Source organism: Sipha flava, unplaced genomic scaffold (assembly GCF_003268045.1).
Source record: "Sipha flava isolate LNK unplaced genomic scaffold, YSA_version1 104_pilon_pilon, whole genome shotgun sequence".
Lineage (NCBI taxonomy): Eukaryota > Metazoa > Arthropoda > Insecta > Hemiptera > Aphididae > Sipha > Sipha flava.
The window spans coordinates 2,012,314-2,029,757 of record NW_020271718.1 but is presented as its reverse complement, the minus strand read 5'-3'; the positions used below and the strand labels follow the sequence as shown (position 1 = coordinate 2,029,757).

The following is a 17,444-nucleotide window of genomic DNA, read 5'->3' as shown; positions in this document are numbered from 1 at the left end:
TGGGTGTTAGCGGAAGGCTTGACGGTTTCTTCTTTGTGGGCGGTCGTTCCGCCCAGAAAGCGAAATTACAGGTGATCGAGTTGGAACCGGAATCTGTTTAGACACAGCCCCCTAATCATACTCGGCCACGACGCCCCCCAATTAAATGTAATATTTACCTTTATTGTATTGTCTGAACATTTTTACTCTTCGTTCCAATTTTTTTATTTTTTTCATTTTTTTTCACAGTGTATCATCATTCAACAATATTATGATAGATTTAAGAACATTTTAAAAAATAACAAGAGGCATGTTGACATTCTTCTAGAAATAAACACAAAACATAAATACGGTTTAATGATTTTAGATATTTAATATTTTTAAAAGACCTTAAAATAATAATAAAAATAAATGGCTATATGACAAAATATGGAAAAAATATGCATCAAAAAAGTTTAAATGTTTCAATCGTTATGTCACGAAACTAATATTGTTCTAACTCATCATATAATAGAACTAACCACTGGTTAGTAACCAGAATAAGTATACAAATGCATATAAATCCACGCTCTACCGATCAGTTATAAATTTATTTAATCCATCAAAAGTGCATTTTTTAATTGTGTTTCTAACTTAAATTTAATTGGGATATTTTATTTAAATATTGTACAATGAATAATTAATATCAACTTTTTTTCTTTTTTTAACGAATGTATCGTATACTTTTGCCATCCCTATGTTAACATTCCTGCTGCTACTCATATATTCTTTCAGTGCATCCAAATTGCATGCAAAAAAAATAAAAATAAATTGAAATGTCCAAATTGCATGCCATCTCAGAAAAGTCTGTCTAAGTCGCATGCCGTGCACCCCCAAGTTTATTTATTAACTTACTATTACTTGTATTATTATTTTTGTGTAAAACTTTAACTTTATTTTAGACTTTTCTAATTTATTAAAAAAATTAATAGAAACTGATTTATTAACAAATGTTTACAACAAGCATACCTTTCAATATCAATGAATAAAATTAGGTACTTTCAATCAAATTTTTATGCCGGGTATCTGCGAGTATATGAATTTAAAATGTTATCAAAAAGTAGATATTTATATTTTGATCATTAATTCCAGTAGATAGCGTTCAAACATTTCAATGTTATTTGTGACCTTAAGGTAAATGATTAGTTGATTACTTAAATAATTTATCTAGTAAAGAATTATTGCATAACGAATGTTTTAATTTATAAATAATATTAAATGTTTTCTGTGAAAATCGGAATCCAAGGAGAACAAGTTTTTTATATCAAATATTGACATTTTTTCATAGGCTTTTGGACTAATGACCGTATACTAAAACCTCACAAATGTAGCAAACATTTACTTTAGTTCCCTTTCAAAAAATCTTTCGCCTATTTAGTAAGTGTCTTTTCAAACGTTGTACATGTAGAATGTTTGTTCATAGGCCATCATCATTATTTGTCAATTTTTAAAGTAATGTTAATGAAACAAAAATGATTGTTATCTTCAATGTGTGCATTAATTAACATCATTCGTTTTTTTTTAAATGTTAAATAGGTTTTGATACAATAAGATACGAAAGTTTCATTTATGAAATAATTACTAACATAACTTATTTTATTTTAAAATAAAAATTTAAATTTTCAATCGTTACCTTAGTGGTTATTATATTAATATTTTATTTCAAGTGATACAATTGATATTTTCAATGGTAGTACATACAAGTATTGAAATACGATTACTTCTAAGCACTTGAATTAACGATTTTATATATTTTTATATTAGATATATAATAATTAAAGTGCAATTAATACATAAAGTTAATGTACAATATATTCAATAGCATTACTATTGCAGACATTTATCAGACGTACTTTTACTGATTTTCCACTATATTACTTGAATAGTTATTTGACCCATGTAAGTATTTATAATCAATGGTATTATATAGTTGGTTTAAATAATAGTATAAATGAAAATTGGACCGATCGAAAACTTCAACAGAACCGTTTTAGTGGCAACAGTTCACGATATAAGTATTCATTGATGTTCGTAATCAATCGATACTAATAAGCGATATTCAATTAATTTTACTTCTCGTTACAAGTAGCTAAATGGGATATTGATTATTATAAGAAAATAATGAACATAAAATTGTAATAATGTATAAAATTATTAAAACAAAAGTACCTGCGTCTATAAATCTTAATAATAAACTGCATTGAAACATAGTATGTATTTATACATGATGATGAAACATATATATGAAACAATGTTCGTAATTTATTTTTAATCGTATTTCAATATTAAACCAGTGGCATCATTTGGGGGGGGGGGCAAGATGGGCATTTGTTCTTGTCTGATTAAAAAGCACCCCAAAAGGCCGGTCGTTATTGTTTAGCCATAAGCCGTTATTTGTGAAAAATCAAGCATATTTTTATAATTTTGAAAATACTGTGTTTTAGATAATTATTTATTGCCACAATATTTGGTAATTACCAATTGATATCAACTATGAATATCATAGACACATGAGCATTTTACAAGAATATTAGATTTTTGAATGCACTTAACCATCGTTTCAACAATTCTAGCAATGAAATCATTTTTACTTGTAATATTTTCTTATCTTCCAGTACTGATTATTTTAATTTCAAAAGTCCCTATTTATTGTTTTACCTTAATCATTATAGTCATTTTAAAAATGATAATTTAATACTTCAAACTGAATTCTTATATGCCAAAAAACTTAAATTAATTAACTTAATTAACTTAAATTATTTAAATAAAGAACGAGATGATGGAATTCATGATCTATTTTTTATTTCTAAAATTTATATGAACTTCCTAAAGCTTTTACAGAAACTCTTAAAATTATAAATATTCTTTTAACTTGGCCTGTAACAACTGCTTCCAATGAACGTTTTTTTCTTCCCTTAAATTAATTATAACTTATTTACGCTTAACAATGGGAAATGATCGGCTGAGTGATTTATTAGTTATACTTATAGGTGTTGAAAGTGATATTAGTTACTGCAAAAATCAGTTTAGATGATACAGTAGATGTATTTTCAAAAATGAAAAATAGAAGATATCCACTTACAGCTTAGATTAATTTAGGATCAAGTTAGATTAAGTTAACCTTGTGTAGGTAATGTTTATAAAATACAAAATTATATTTTGCAAAAATTTAAGTTTTATAAAAATATAGTATATAAAATATGTGCCTTAAGTATAAGTTAAAACGTGTGAACGAAACCCCATATTTCCCCCACTAGTATGGGCCGGTCAAAAATGTTACCCTCTCCCCCTATCAAAAATTGAAATGTGATTACTGTTTTAAACATTTTATATTGATGTAAATTATAACATATTACTTTATTAAAATTAAAAATATTTTTGATATTTTTATTCACTAAATATAATTTGTACATTTTTAAGATAATAACATTTTCCTTACCTTACTTTTGTATCCAACGTAGTTTAAAAATAAAAACACTGTAATACTGCATCTAAATTGAAAATTTTTGTATGGTACACTTATGTGACACAAAATTTAAATTTAAACAGACACATTATGGTTACGGTATAATATATATATTCTTCGACAGTTTAAAAACAAGTAACATATAATGTCTGATTCAATGTGTAGTACTACGAATATTCCTTTTACCGGGAGTATTACATGATTATTATTTTTAAATCTGTTGTACCCCGAAGACTTACAATATCTAACATCGAATTGTTATTTAATCATACCTACATGTCCACAATGTTATGCACACTACATTTATTTTTTGCAAATTCAGCTTTATTGCGAACAAAATTTTTATTTTTATTTATTTTTTTATAAATGTAACAAGTAAAAATTTGCAGATAATATAAGTAAAAAAATAAAAATATACTCATCTATTAGTATAATGCTCATAGATAAGACTAGAATTTTAATGCAAATGCATCTTTTTTTCTGATATCCCAACACATAGGTCCGTAAGATGAAAATGTGTTTGAAGTGATACTTATAAGTTTAATGTAGTTTTTTTTTTGCATTTTATGACAAATTTAACTTTATATATATATACACATTTTTAGGGTATTTGTTGTTATTTTTAGGGCAATTTTCAAGTTTTTAGAACATTTTTCAGAATTGATCTACAAATTCTTAAATATTAGGGTATTTGATTATGTGTTTCAGCATTTATTCGCTCAAAACTTACATGTTTAGTATGCAATCCACTAAATTGATAAACTAATAAATATGAACAGGTTGACCCATGTTTTTATTTTATCAAAAATAAAACAAAATTAAAACAAAAAATTAATATACTTAAAAAAAATTATTTTTTTACAAAGAGTCTAACGACGATCATAACAAGTTATGGAATAAATCAAATTTAAATAAAGTTAAATAAAATGTAAATATTAAACAAATAATTATAAATACCTATTTTGTTATTATGCTAAATAAATATAATTAAATATATTTGGTAACATGATTTTTTTATAATTTTTAAACAATTATATATACATTTTTTATGCATTTTTATATTTTTTTATATATATACCTAGTGCATTCGTTAAGTTTTTAAATCATTTGTGCAATTTTTTAGAGCATTTATACTATTTTTTAAAGCATTAATATCTCAGCTCTATTCATAATGTATGCTACTAAAATTGTTCATAGGATACCAATTATTTACAAAAAAATTAAATTATTTTAACAACATATACTATAATTCATACAGATTTCATTCAAATAGAATTACCCAATATTAATTTTCGATTAAATTGTGAGTATTACAAAAGTGAAGTATAGATTTAAAAGTTGATTAATATTTTAATATCCGTCTTGTACATGAACTAAATAGAAAGTTTAGATTAATTATCATCGTCCAAAATAAATAATAAGATAACAATTTTCTTTATGATGAATGTTTAATTCACTAAAACCCATATAAATAGATATTATCTAAACTAATATTTATTATTGATATGTTATTGATGTTATGGCACATACAAACTAAAATTTGAGTTAGATGAGTAGCGACTTCCTAATAGATATTTAAAAATTTAATCTAGCAGCAAACAAGGTTGGGTAAAATAACTCAAAATATCTAAATATTAGATTGTTCTTTATTCCACCTTGATTGCAAGAACCGAGTGACAACGAAGTCTTATTGCTAATATATTATCGCCAGACATCAGTTACTTTAAACTAATCTTAAAACATGTTATTACTTATGACATATTACTTATTACTGTTTTATAAATGAAACATAATCTTTGAATGTTTATAGTATTTTAATCATAAAAATATACTAGATACAAGTCAAAAAAGTATTTAAATACACAATAATAGGTGCATTTTTCCATTAATTATATAATGATTGAAAGACGTAAGTACATTTCTCATTATAGTTGAAGTATAAATAGTAAATTATAAAATGTGCTTTAGTTATATAAACTCGAACTCGTTCTGAATCTAATTATATTATTATAGTATAATTATTATGTAAATAATAGTATAAGATGCCCAATGGCATATGTCACTAAGGATAAATAAAAAAAATATAAAGTAACATCCCTTGTAAGTTAGAGGGGATTATTATTTAATCATATATATAATATGTAATCCTTGTTATCCCTGTGATACATAAAATTTATATAAACCCAGATGAGCTTAACATTGAGTTTTGTTTTGGTCGTAGTAGTGTTTTAGACTTACACTAATAAACATCAATAATGGATTTCAACCGAAGTATCTCAAGAACTTTGTCACAACTAGGGTACTCTATAAAAATACAAAAATATTAAAACTATTAATAATTCGATAAACACAAAATTTAAGAAGTATATATTGGGGTAATATTTATGAATTCTAGATTTATGGAAGAAGAACCTGAACTTCATTTAATGGGTTGGAACCTTACTCCTGAAGATCTTATTCACATACCAGAACATTGGTTATCATACCCAGAAGTTAGATCAATCTACCATTATATTTTGGCATTTATGTATTCGATTTTATTTTCTCTTGGCGTTATTGGAAACGGTCTGGTGCTATGGATATTTTGTGTGTAAGTACTCATATACAATTAATTTTATATGCTTGTTTAAATATCGCTTAGCTGGTGATTTATTTTATGATAAAATATAATGCAATATTCTTATAAGGATTATCTTCAAAATAATGAATAATCTCCTGTTTGGAAACTTGATTTATAAAAACAATAACTATACCAAAATGTCATACAACGTGTATGGTAATTCAGTGATAACGCCATTATGATAAAATGAACCTAAAATACACTAATTAATAAAATTTATAAATTCAATATTTTATCCGAGTTACTAACATAGGTACGTCTTATAGTTATTATTAAAATATCGTTGAGGTTTGAACATATTCAAATACAATAGTACCTACTTGATATAATATACTAAATAAACAGAACTAGATTAAAGTGGCACAGGGATAGGGGCAGGGGCGGATCTAGGGAGGTCAGGGGGTCAGCTGACCCACAGTTAATATTTGTTGACAAAATTGGCTTCTTGGACACTTTTATCTCTTTTTAGACCTTGATTTGGACTCTTGGACAATTGGCCGATCAAAGTTACTTAAAAAATGAATGACATGTATATTCAAAATTTAAAATTTTTCAATTCATAATTTATATTTTAAATTATATCGTTTTAGTAAAAATTAAGTAAATCATATTTTATTCCGTACGTTTATTGCGCTGATAAAATTAGATTATATTTATTGATCGAAAATAAGTCATTATCGATGGTATCACAAATTCTAAAATGTATCATAAATATACATATACACTTTTATGAGCATATTTTTTTACAAGGTATTCATTTCTAATTCAGTTTCATCCCAAATAAATAACTTCTTGAAATGGTTGGACTCACAGTTCCCCGATTCTGGATTCGCCCCTGGGTAGGGGTATCTGTTCTCGAAAACAAGGTTTTAAAGGTGTAATTTTTTTAAAAAATGTCCTTATTAGAGTCAAAAACTATTTGATATTTACTATTTCAAAAGAAAAATTAAATTAATTTACTATTATTAATATTAAAAATATTTTGATTAAATCTATTTCATGAGATGAATGTATTAACCAATACGCTGAATAGAAGTCGAACAAAGCATTTTTATAAAAATTATAATTAACAAAAATAAATGTAAGCACTTATGTAATTTACTCAGCATTTTATATAATAATTTGAATTAATAAATTAAACTTTAATTTTAATTATGTATACAAAATTGTTATTTTTATAAATTTATTTAAATTTTTATTATAATATTAATATTTTTTACTACTGTAAATAGCTATATGAAAAAGATTGATAACATATTATTTCATTAGTCTTCTTATGATTTTCAATAAAATATATAGTAATTAAAATATTAACTAAATGAGGCGTAGATTTAAGCGTAGGTTGAACAATATTTAGGAGGAAAGGAGGCTCTATACTAATTTACTAACTTCCATTGGAGAATAAAAATTAATAAATACCAAAACACAAATAGCAAAACAATTTCATGTCTATAAAAAAAGTTCTGAATCTTAGGTAGATTTAAACAGTCCTATGTGCCGGAGCGTAACATTTCTTAATCTGGTTCTGTAAACTATTACTAAATAAACATTTCATCTTTGAGTTCAATATATGTTTAACACATATATTTGCAGTAAGTAATAGTGTATCATAATATAACAAATTTATCCTTAAACAATCTAATTTGTCAATATATGATAAACATTTAGGATTAAATCGATTTGAATTCATATACCCGTCATTCCAAAATGTATTCGATTTAATTTTTATTTTTAAGACGATTAAGAAACAAATAATAATTATGACTTAGGCTCTCCTGTAATGTAGGAATTATTTAAGTTAATACATTTCAAATTACAATATGTAATGTAACGATTCAACACTATATAAACTACTATGTAACTACTATATAAACATTCATTGTTATTCAATATTTATTGGTTTTGTATTGTTTAATCCTACCAAGTTTAGTTTAATTTAAAAATATATTTTATTTTATTGTTTTAATCGACACTAGTAAAGAGAGGATTTTGTTTTCAAGGTTTAGGGTTTTATTATTTTGTACAATTTTAATACGTTTTCAGAGTATAAGTAAACAGTGGCGTATTTACGGGGAGGGTTCCCGGGTCTCGACCCCCCCCCAGAAAAAAATTTAAAAAATCAAAAAAACTTGGTACGTAGGTACCGAGAAAGAGAATATTAATTTTATATTATGGGTTTTTACTTTGGTTTAACTTTTGGTTATTTTTGTCGCGTCGTCGCCGTCCGACGACGACAATTACGACGAAAACGAGTCCGACGACGATAACGACGTAACATAATAATAATTATTATATGATTATATTAGTAGGTACGCCGACTATTAATTTGTATTAATAAATCATAATAGTAGGGAAATATACATAATTTAATATAAATAATATAGTTATTACATATTTACATCATAACTCGTATGTGTTTTTATTATATTATAAACTTAAAGGTACTTAATATTTAGACCCCCCCCCAAAAAAAATTTGAAAATACGCCACTGTAAGTAAACGATATACGAAAAGGCTCTACATTTAATCTTGGGTTTTCGCTTTATTAACCTCAGAATGTAGAATTCATAAACAATAAATATAAGACTATAATACACACACAAGAAATCTTCGAGCTTACACCCAATATACCTATGTGGCTAAGTGTATTATAAATCAAAATAATTTTGTCTTAAAAAAACAATGTAGTGAAATCAAAGACATTAAACCCATTTCTGAACATTTATAGAAAATGGTGTAACCATGTGAATTATTTTTCGATAAAAATGTTCGACTTTAATAATTGAACTATTATTATTGTTGAGAGTATCTAATAATATTGCTATAGAAAAACGTGATGATGTTATTTTAGATCAAAACCATTACGAACGCCGTCTAATTTGTTTGTACTAAATTTGGCGCTGTGTGATTTTTCTATGGTATTAGTACTGCCAATTCTTATTTACGACTCGATTAATCACAAATATCCGGGCCACCTGCAATGTCAGATATTTGCGTTGTGCGGCAGTATCAGTGGCATAGGAGCAGGCGCCACGAACGCGGCAATCGCATACGACAGATATAGGTAAAACATGATAATTGCTATTTAATAGTTATTTCAAAAAATCCACAGATAAGATGAATTCCTCGGAAAAAAATATGCACGATGTAAAGGACACGATTGACTGCAATGAAGCAGTGAACTTTTTTTGTGAAAATTACTGATTTCATTTTTGACACCTATCACCTAAAGCAGCAATTCTCAATATTTTTGAGACCGTGACCCCTTACAATGTCACCAAGATTTTATGCGACCATATTTTTATGATAACATTAAAGAGTAGTGATAAATTAGTATGATTAATATAACGTTTTTAACAGCAATCTTGAGCTTTCATCAATTGTAATTTTCAACAATCATAATGATATTTACAAAAATACCTTATTAGTTATTTTATATGGGAAACAGACATCTCGGCATAGTTATTTCGGCGTATACCATTTTAGCGTGAATCCTATTTCGGTACGGACCCATTTCGACGTGCATTGCATTTTTTGATCAATATTTTTTAATTAATATTTATTATACACGTACTGTATAGTATATGATTCTAAGTGTGCTATATAAAAGATTCTAAATTAAGTTAGTTCTACCTAAATGGGCAACAAGATTTTAAACGTATTCAGATAAAATAATTTTTATTGCCTGATACAGTGGTTCCCAACCAGCGTGCGGAGGAGGGGGGTTGATGTCATAAATTAAATGTATTATTTTCAATCTTTATTCTTTATAATTATACAATATAATTCACACCAAAAATAAACCCAATAAAAAGTATAAGAGATCGTAAAATTTTAACTGTACTTTTGAATTTTGTAATAATGGTGATCTCTTTTTTTAATTATCAACATTCCTTGATGGGCACTCTATCGTATGAATATCCATTATAAATAATTATAGGTATATGAGTGTTTTGATGTAAAAAAAATAATAAAAAAATTATAAATAATTATAACAATCGTAAAAACATTATTTTTTAAGAGGAAAAGCTCATAATATAAGTTATTAGTTTATTTGTATTTTATTTTATTTTAATTTAATTTAATTGTTTATGTTATCATTTTATAAATTAATAAAAATATAAAATAATAAAAATTATAAATAAAATTTACATAAATATCCAAGAAAAATTGTTATACTTTTGCTATAATTTCACACCAAAATGGTTTACGCTGAAATGGCTATGCCCAGACGGCCACGCCGAAATGTCCTAGACTGATTTTATATATTATTGACCTTAAAAAATTTGTTAGCGACCTAAATTGAGAATTATCAACCTAGATTATCAACAATATTATATTTAATAAGATGGATAACATATTTTTCGGAAAGAATTTTTGTAATAAAAATATTAACAATTATTGTACTCGTACAAATAATAATAGCAACCAGTTACAATAAACTATAGACATATTAAAACCTAACCAACGCTCATCATCAACCAATCTCAGATAACTCAGAGGCTAATAGCCTCTCAAAAATCCCAACACAATTAAGGCGGTATACGTCTAGTTGATTAAAGTTTAGCAATTTTACAACAATCTCTTCAGAATTTAATAAAATTAAAAATAAATTAATTCGAATTATTTTTTATCTAAATCCCAATGAATTTATCAACAACACGAAGGACATGATTAGTTACTTATAGAATAAAAAACACGATTTTTGATAAACAAAACATTTGAAAACAAAATTAAATCACAATAACAATAAGATTGACATAAAGTAACCACTAACCACAGTAAAACATAATTTATATTATCAAAATTAAATATTATACAAATTATTTTTAATATCTAATTTTATTTTTTATACCCAATGAGAACTCGAAATGCGTGTAAAACCTATACGGTATAACACAATTATTACGACTTAACATTATTATATTATATATTATATAAACAATTATTATCCTATGGTAATAATTTTTTTTCAGTACAATAGCAAAACCGTTTGAAGGTCGTATGACTTACGGTAAAGCATTAATATTGATCATATGTATTTGGATGTATGTTTTTCCATGGTGCTTCCTTCCTTTAACCGAAAAATGGAACCGATATGTACCAGGTTAGTCGTATACTCACAAACAAATATAGACGTTTTCAAACTTATAATGTTTATAGTTGGTACCTAAATATCTTTCTATTCGTGATTAAGAGGTATATGGAGTATATCGCAAAAATATATAATATTTTTATTTACTACTGACAATTCAAAGAAGAACGATATAGTTTATGAACGACATTGATTGTTTATTTTTATTATTATTTAAAGTACCTACTATATTAGTAGTAATTACTTCAATTATTTAAAGTATTTTATTGCATAATATTAAACAATATGTGTTCTAGTAGGGATAGGCAAAAAACATCGATGTTTTAAAATAGATGATTTGTTTTCGATTAATCGATTAAACATTGAGGTTTGTGTTCGAAATGTTCGAAATTAAACATCGATATTTATGTTCGAAATATTCAAATTTTTTTTTTTATATATATTATTTTAGTATGCAATATAGAAAAATCGTTATACAGTATACACTATAAAGTTATAATCAGGGCTCGTAAGTTCATGCACTAAAAAAACGCATAAATAAGCATGCAATAATGCGTTAACGTTTAATCAAATATGCATTAAAAATCCTTAACTATGCACGAAAAAAAAATGTTTAAGCATTTTTAAAAATAATAATAATTATCCATTCATATTTTTAAAAGTTATATTTGTTCTTTGGTTACATTTTATTAAAATTATAATTAATGATCACACGTTGCGACGAAAATAGTTAGATTTCAATGGACACGTCAATAGGAGAAGAGTGGTAGTGGTGTGCAATAACATTGTTTCCATGGTACTGCTTTTAACTTATAAAATTTAAAGTCATCAAAAAATTAAAATATTGATGAAATACTAAAATTTTATAAACAAATTCCGAAAAGTAAATAAGAATGAATTCAAACATTTATTGATCTAATTTTTTTTAACAAAAAAGATTTCGTTGAATTTACATAAAATAATATGCGCTAATAACTCAAAAAAATCAACTATATGCCAAATATGCCAATACACATAAAACATGCAAAAACATGCACTATAAACGGATTTTTATCTCAATTAGCATATTTTCCGATGTAGAAAAGAAAACATGCAAATGCATGAATTTACAAGCCCATATTATAATTATTTAATATGTATTTAAAAAATATTATTTTAACTCTTGAATTTATTATTTAATCAAAAAAATAGTACACTGTACAGATAATAAGGTCTACAACAGATGGCAGGCCTAGAAAAAAAAAATTTTTTTTGATGTTTTTAATCTTCGATGCTCTTAAACATCGATGTTTTTTCACCGATACCTAGAACACATCGATATTTTAAAAATCGAATATCGATGTTTATACATTTTTGCTCATCCCTATGTTCTAGTAACATTGCGATAATGTGAAAAAATAATAATCAATAATATTCCTTCCTTCAGGCCTTTATAACTCTCCAAGAGTTCTCAGCGCCATCATCAAACCACTCCACTTTTCCCAATCCTACACTATTCCGTACGTCGAAATCTTCCAAATCCTTTTCTATAGCATCCATATATTTCTTTCAGGGACGACCCAGCAGCCTTTTTCCTTCCAGTTTCCAATCAAGTACTATATTGATCACTGCATCAGTATTACTTCTTATTGCATGTCCTAAACACTGTATCATTTAACATTTTATAGACCCATTAATTATTATTATTTTTAACTTTCCCTTCAATTCTTGGTTGAAATTCTACGCCATTTATCGGTTCTCGTATCCCTGACCGGGCCGCATATTTTTCTACATTTTTTGTTTTCAAACGTCTTGAATCTTCGTTGTGTTACACTTGTAATGATCCATATTTTCACAACCATATATTAGTATCGGCCTTATTATTGATGTGTATTGTCTTATTTTTATTCATTTTGTCAATAATTTAAATTTAAAGAACTTTATTAGGGTGAAGAACACTCTCTCTGCTTTTGTTTTTCTTGTCCCGATTTCACGGAACCAAACATATTTCATATTCAATAGTATACCTTGTTACTGAAACTTATCGACTTTCTCATATGGTGGCGTTTCCAATACATCTAGAGATGTTTCAATGTCTGGTACTTCCATTCATTTTGTTTTACATGCGATTAGATTTAATCCTATTCGTTCTGCTGCTTCAATAGCTCTCATTGTATCACCCAAAATATATCCTAGGATGTTAAGATCGTTTGAAAAACCTAGTACTTTTATATGATAACCACCTAAGCTTATTCCTCTTGCAACGTTTTACAAAACTCTTACTGCCTTTTCTAGGGTTATGTTGTATAATAGTGGATAGTGCATTCACTTGTTTTAGTCCCGTTTCAACATTTAACGCTTCCGACACAATACTATCTATTCTAACGTGGTATTTCACTCCTTGGAAATACATGGTCAATTTGATTAGATTTATTACTTTTTTGGGAACCCAAATTCTTCCATTATGTTATCAATAAAATTTCTATGAACGCTATCATAACTTTTCTTAAATTCAACAAACATTTGCCACATGTACTGGCGATACTCATAACTCTTTTCTATTATACCTACTTGTTATTACTGATTATTATTCTATGGTTGACCTTCCATTGCGAAATCCACTTTGATATTCTCTTAGGCATTCTTCTGCATATGGTGTTAGACGGTTCAATAGAACTCTGGGGAATACTCTGTATACTGAATTCAAAAAGGATATCCGTTTGTAATTACTACATTCAGTTTTATCACTCTTCTTATGAAATGATATAATTATTGTTTCATCCTAGTTTTCTGGTATTTTTGTCTCTCGCCATACCCTATGACATATCCTATGAATAAAATCACACATATCTTCTTCACCATATTTTTAAGTTTCGATGGTATGCTGTTGGAATCTAGTACCTTCCAATTCTCATGGTTTTTTATCGCTTCTCTTACTTCTTCCTTGGATATTTCTTATGGCAATGGTTTCGCTTCAAAAATGTTGTGTTCTCTATCGGATTGGAAAGTATTATGCCATTCAACTGATCAACAAAGTATTCTTTCCGTTCTTTTCCTACTTCATAAGTAGTTTTTCATTATTATCCTTTATTGCTTTTAGTATTGGATAAAATCCGTTATATTTTTTGATGGTTTTGAATAAATTTTTTATGCTACCTTGCGATCTATGCTTTTCTGTTTCTTGTAATATTCCATTCAGAAAATTTCTCTTTCTCTCTGCAATACGTGTTTTCACCATTATTTTTCATGTTTCCCTGCTTATCTGATCAACTGATCTAATACAATTTTCTTTCACTACGCGTTCTTTGATTACTTTACGTCAGACCTCATTAAATCATTTATTCTTTTTATTTATCCTTCTTCCTACATTTTATTGAATTATTAATCAATAATATCATATCAGTAAATAAAAAAATATATATTTTTGTCAATCATATGAGTTTAAAATAGCTTATATTTTTCAGAGGGTTTTTTAACAAGTTGTTCTTTCGACTACTTAACACCAACGGATGAAACCAAAGCTTTTGTAGGAATCTTGTTTGTGATTTGTTATGTAATACCAATGTCATTTATAATATACTTTTATTCGCAAATAGTCAGTCATGTATTCAACCATGAAAAAGCACTTCGTGAACAAGTAAATAATATGTATAGATACATTTAAATGTTTGTTTGAATTGATTGAAAAGCAAAAACAAAACAAAAGCAAAGCATAAAAATTACAAATGAGTAATAAGGTGTCATTTTTGTGCTTTACCTACCGATAGTATTATTGCGAAACGAAAATATTTTTGGATTTATAATTCGTATTTGTATGCTCTCAAATATTAAATTCCGTTTCGTTTTATATCACGTAAAATTTAGGCAAAAAAAATGAACGTTGAATCGTTACGGAGTAACCAAGATGCAAACGCTCAATCGGCAGAAGTAAGAATCGCTAAAGCTGCCATTACGATTTGCTTCCTGTTTGTAGCAGCATGGACACCGTACGCAGTGGTCGCAATGGTCGGTGCTTTCGGAGATCAGTAAGTGCGTTTTAGAACAACGGTTGATACGTGTTTTAAACAAGATGCGAATGAACTAACACACACACATGTTAACTTCTCAATCGTAAGCTTACGGTATTAATAACAACAGTCTATTTAAATGAATAATTAAAACACGTCTATTATGACAAACAACAAAAATACAAATTAAACGCCACACTGGCCATCCATACGCACACCTTACCCTAGAGATGGGCAAAATACATCGATTTTTTTCTAATCTGAAGTCCGATGTTTAAATAACGTATTTATTTAAACATTTTACAATTTATACATAACATACATACATATAACATAGATACAATTTTTCTTAAAACTTAAATATTTTTAAACATCGATGTTTTTGTCGAAAATATCGATCAACAACATCGATGTTTCAAATGTAGATACATCGATACATGGGAACATCGATGTTTCAAACTTTTTGCCCATCTCTACCTTACACAACAGTGGCGTAATTGTGGGGGGCAAGGGGGGAAAGTGCCCCCTCTGACCATTTTTTGAGAGATAAAGGTATAATTTTGCCCCCTCCCCCAGATAATCCAACAGTACAAATAGCACCTTTTATTAATGAACTCTTATAGTTATTATTTAACAATATTGGTACCTAGTACATGCTACCTACAATTTATGTTTATCTAAACCATAAAATGAGTTAAAAAACTTATGTAAAATCAAACAATTAAATATAGTGTATAAAATACATACAATAAAAATATGTTTTAACTGGTGAGGGGGAGGGGTGTCAGGGTTTTGGTAATAATAAATATATTATATTGCCCTCTCTAGGTTTTTTCCCAGTTACGCTACTGTTACACACTGTACAGTTTGCCGAACAGTGCCCCTACTCAACCAGTTCGCCAAGCACCGTACCCGGATGGGACGACCGCCGCGCTAGCTGGTTAATACACACATATAAACAAAACGATGGAAATAATTATTTTCAAAATCTTAATACGTACTGTCATTATAATAGTATACTTTGTCGACAGTAATTTAATAATTTTTTGTTCATATTAAGATCATTGCTAACACCCGTCGTGACTATGTTGCCAGCGGTATTTGCCAAAACTGTGGCTTGTCTGGATCCTTACGTATACGCAATAAGTCATCCTAAATACAGGTAATTCAATTAATGAAATACAAATATTTATAATTGTGTCCATTCAATCGAATTGCTTTATTCATTATACTATATTAATCTGCTCGTCGACTCTTTCGATTTATCTTCGTCGCGTCACAGTGACTACTACAACTCTCTCGTCGAAAATGTATATGTAGTAATAGCATCATTTTACATTTTACATTTTCAGATTAGAACTTTCAAAACGAGTGCCGTGTCTTGGTATCAATGAAAAATCTTCGGTATCACCTGACACGCAATCCACAACAACTACTGCTTAATATACATAATTCTAGTTCATAACTCTATTGATCGATATTTTTAGATTTTAACTAAAAAATAATTTATTTGATTACAAATATATATTTAATTGTAAGAACTAAATTTACTATCGAATATACAGTGTAATTATCAGGTAAAAATATACCCAATGTCAAACTTGTAAAATTAGGGATTTATATTGTACATTAAATATTTGAATTTTGAATATTGCTTTGAAATTATATATTTGAAAAGATACTTATTCCTTACATAATATTTATTATAAAACGATATTGTTTTTCATTTATTTTTCTTTCTTCTTTCGCATACATAATATGCTTATAAGTCCATTTCATAAATAATTGATCTAGTACAGAATTTAGTACCTTTAATTGTTAAGCTAGTGAACGCCTTAAGAGAAAATGTAATAGCTATAATAAAAAAATGAGGTGAGATACGTGAACGAGTGATGTATCAAATAGTTATATAGGTACTCAATATACGAGTTTTTATCAATTTGAACTCGATGTACCAATCGTATATAGAACATCCAGACTCTTGCGCGTTCACTTCGTGACGAAGTTGAAGGAGGCTAAGCGAGGTGCATCCACCTACATACTCCCGTGCTCGCCCCGCTGTAGTTTGACGAAGCCAGGCGCAACAACATTTACACATTCTTTACTCTATGATTTACACCCTGGTTTTTACGGTTGTTCATAGTTACCAGTCGCGGGTGAAAAACTTTTAAACCGCTTTCAAATGTATTGTACAGGTTGTTCCAAAATGATTCATCCGATTACGAACTGATATAGTTCGGCAACGGTTAATCGCAGGTT

General features: G+C 27.5%; 1 protein-coding gene across 1 annotated transcript; it reads left to right on the top strand.

Annotated features, from left to right (window-relative positions):
- The first annotated feature begins 5,698 nt into the window (after positions 1-5,698).
- On the top strand, positions 5,699-16,793 carry LOC112683554 (opsin, ultraviolet-sensitive-like). Its single transcript, XM_025554629.1, has 8 exons — positions 5,699-5,783; positions 5,880-6,074; positions 8,956-9,168; positions 11,081-11,211; positions 14,643-14,815; positions 15,043-15,203; positions 16,246-16,347; positions 16,538-16,793. The coding sequence occupies exons 1-8, from the start codon at positions 5,740-5,742 to the stop codon at positions 16,626-16,628; spliced, it is 1,110 nt and encodes a 369-aa protein (XP_025410414.1). The 5' UTR covers positions 5,699-5,739; the 3' UTR covers positions 16,629-16,793.
- The last annotated feature ends 651 nt before the right edge of the window (positions 16,794-17,444 follow it).

What these genes read in the sequence shown, in the direction of transcription:
- LOC112683554 (XM_025554629.1), top strand. Translation starts at nt 5,740, where the DNA reads ATGGATTTCAACCGAAGTATCTCAAGAACTTTGTCACAACTAGG. An exon ending in ATGGAACCGATATGTACCAG is followed by an intron (nt 11,212 to 14,642) that starts GTTAGTCGTATA and finishes TATATTTTTCAG; the next exon opens with AGGGTTTTTTAACAAGTTGT. An exon ending in GTCGGTGCTTTCGGAGATCA is followed by an intron (nt 15,204 to 16,245) that starts GTAAGTGCGTTT and finishes GTTCATATTAAG; the next exon opens with ATCATTGCTAACACCCGTCG.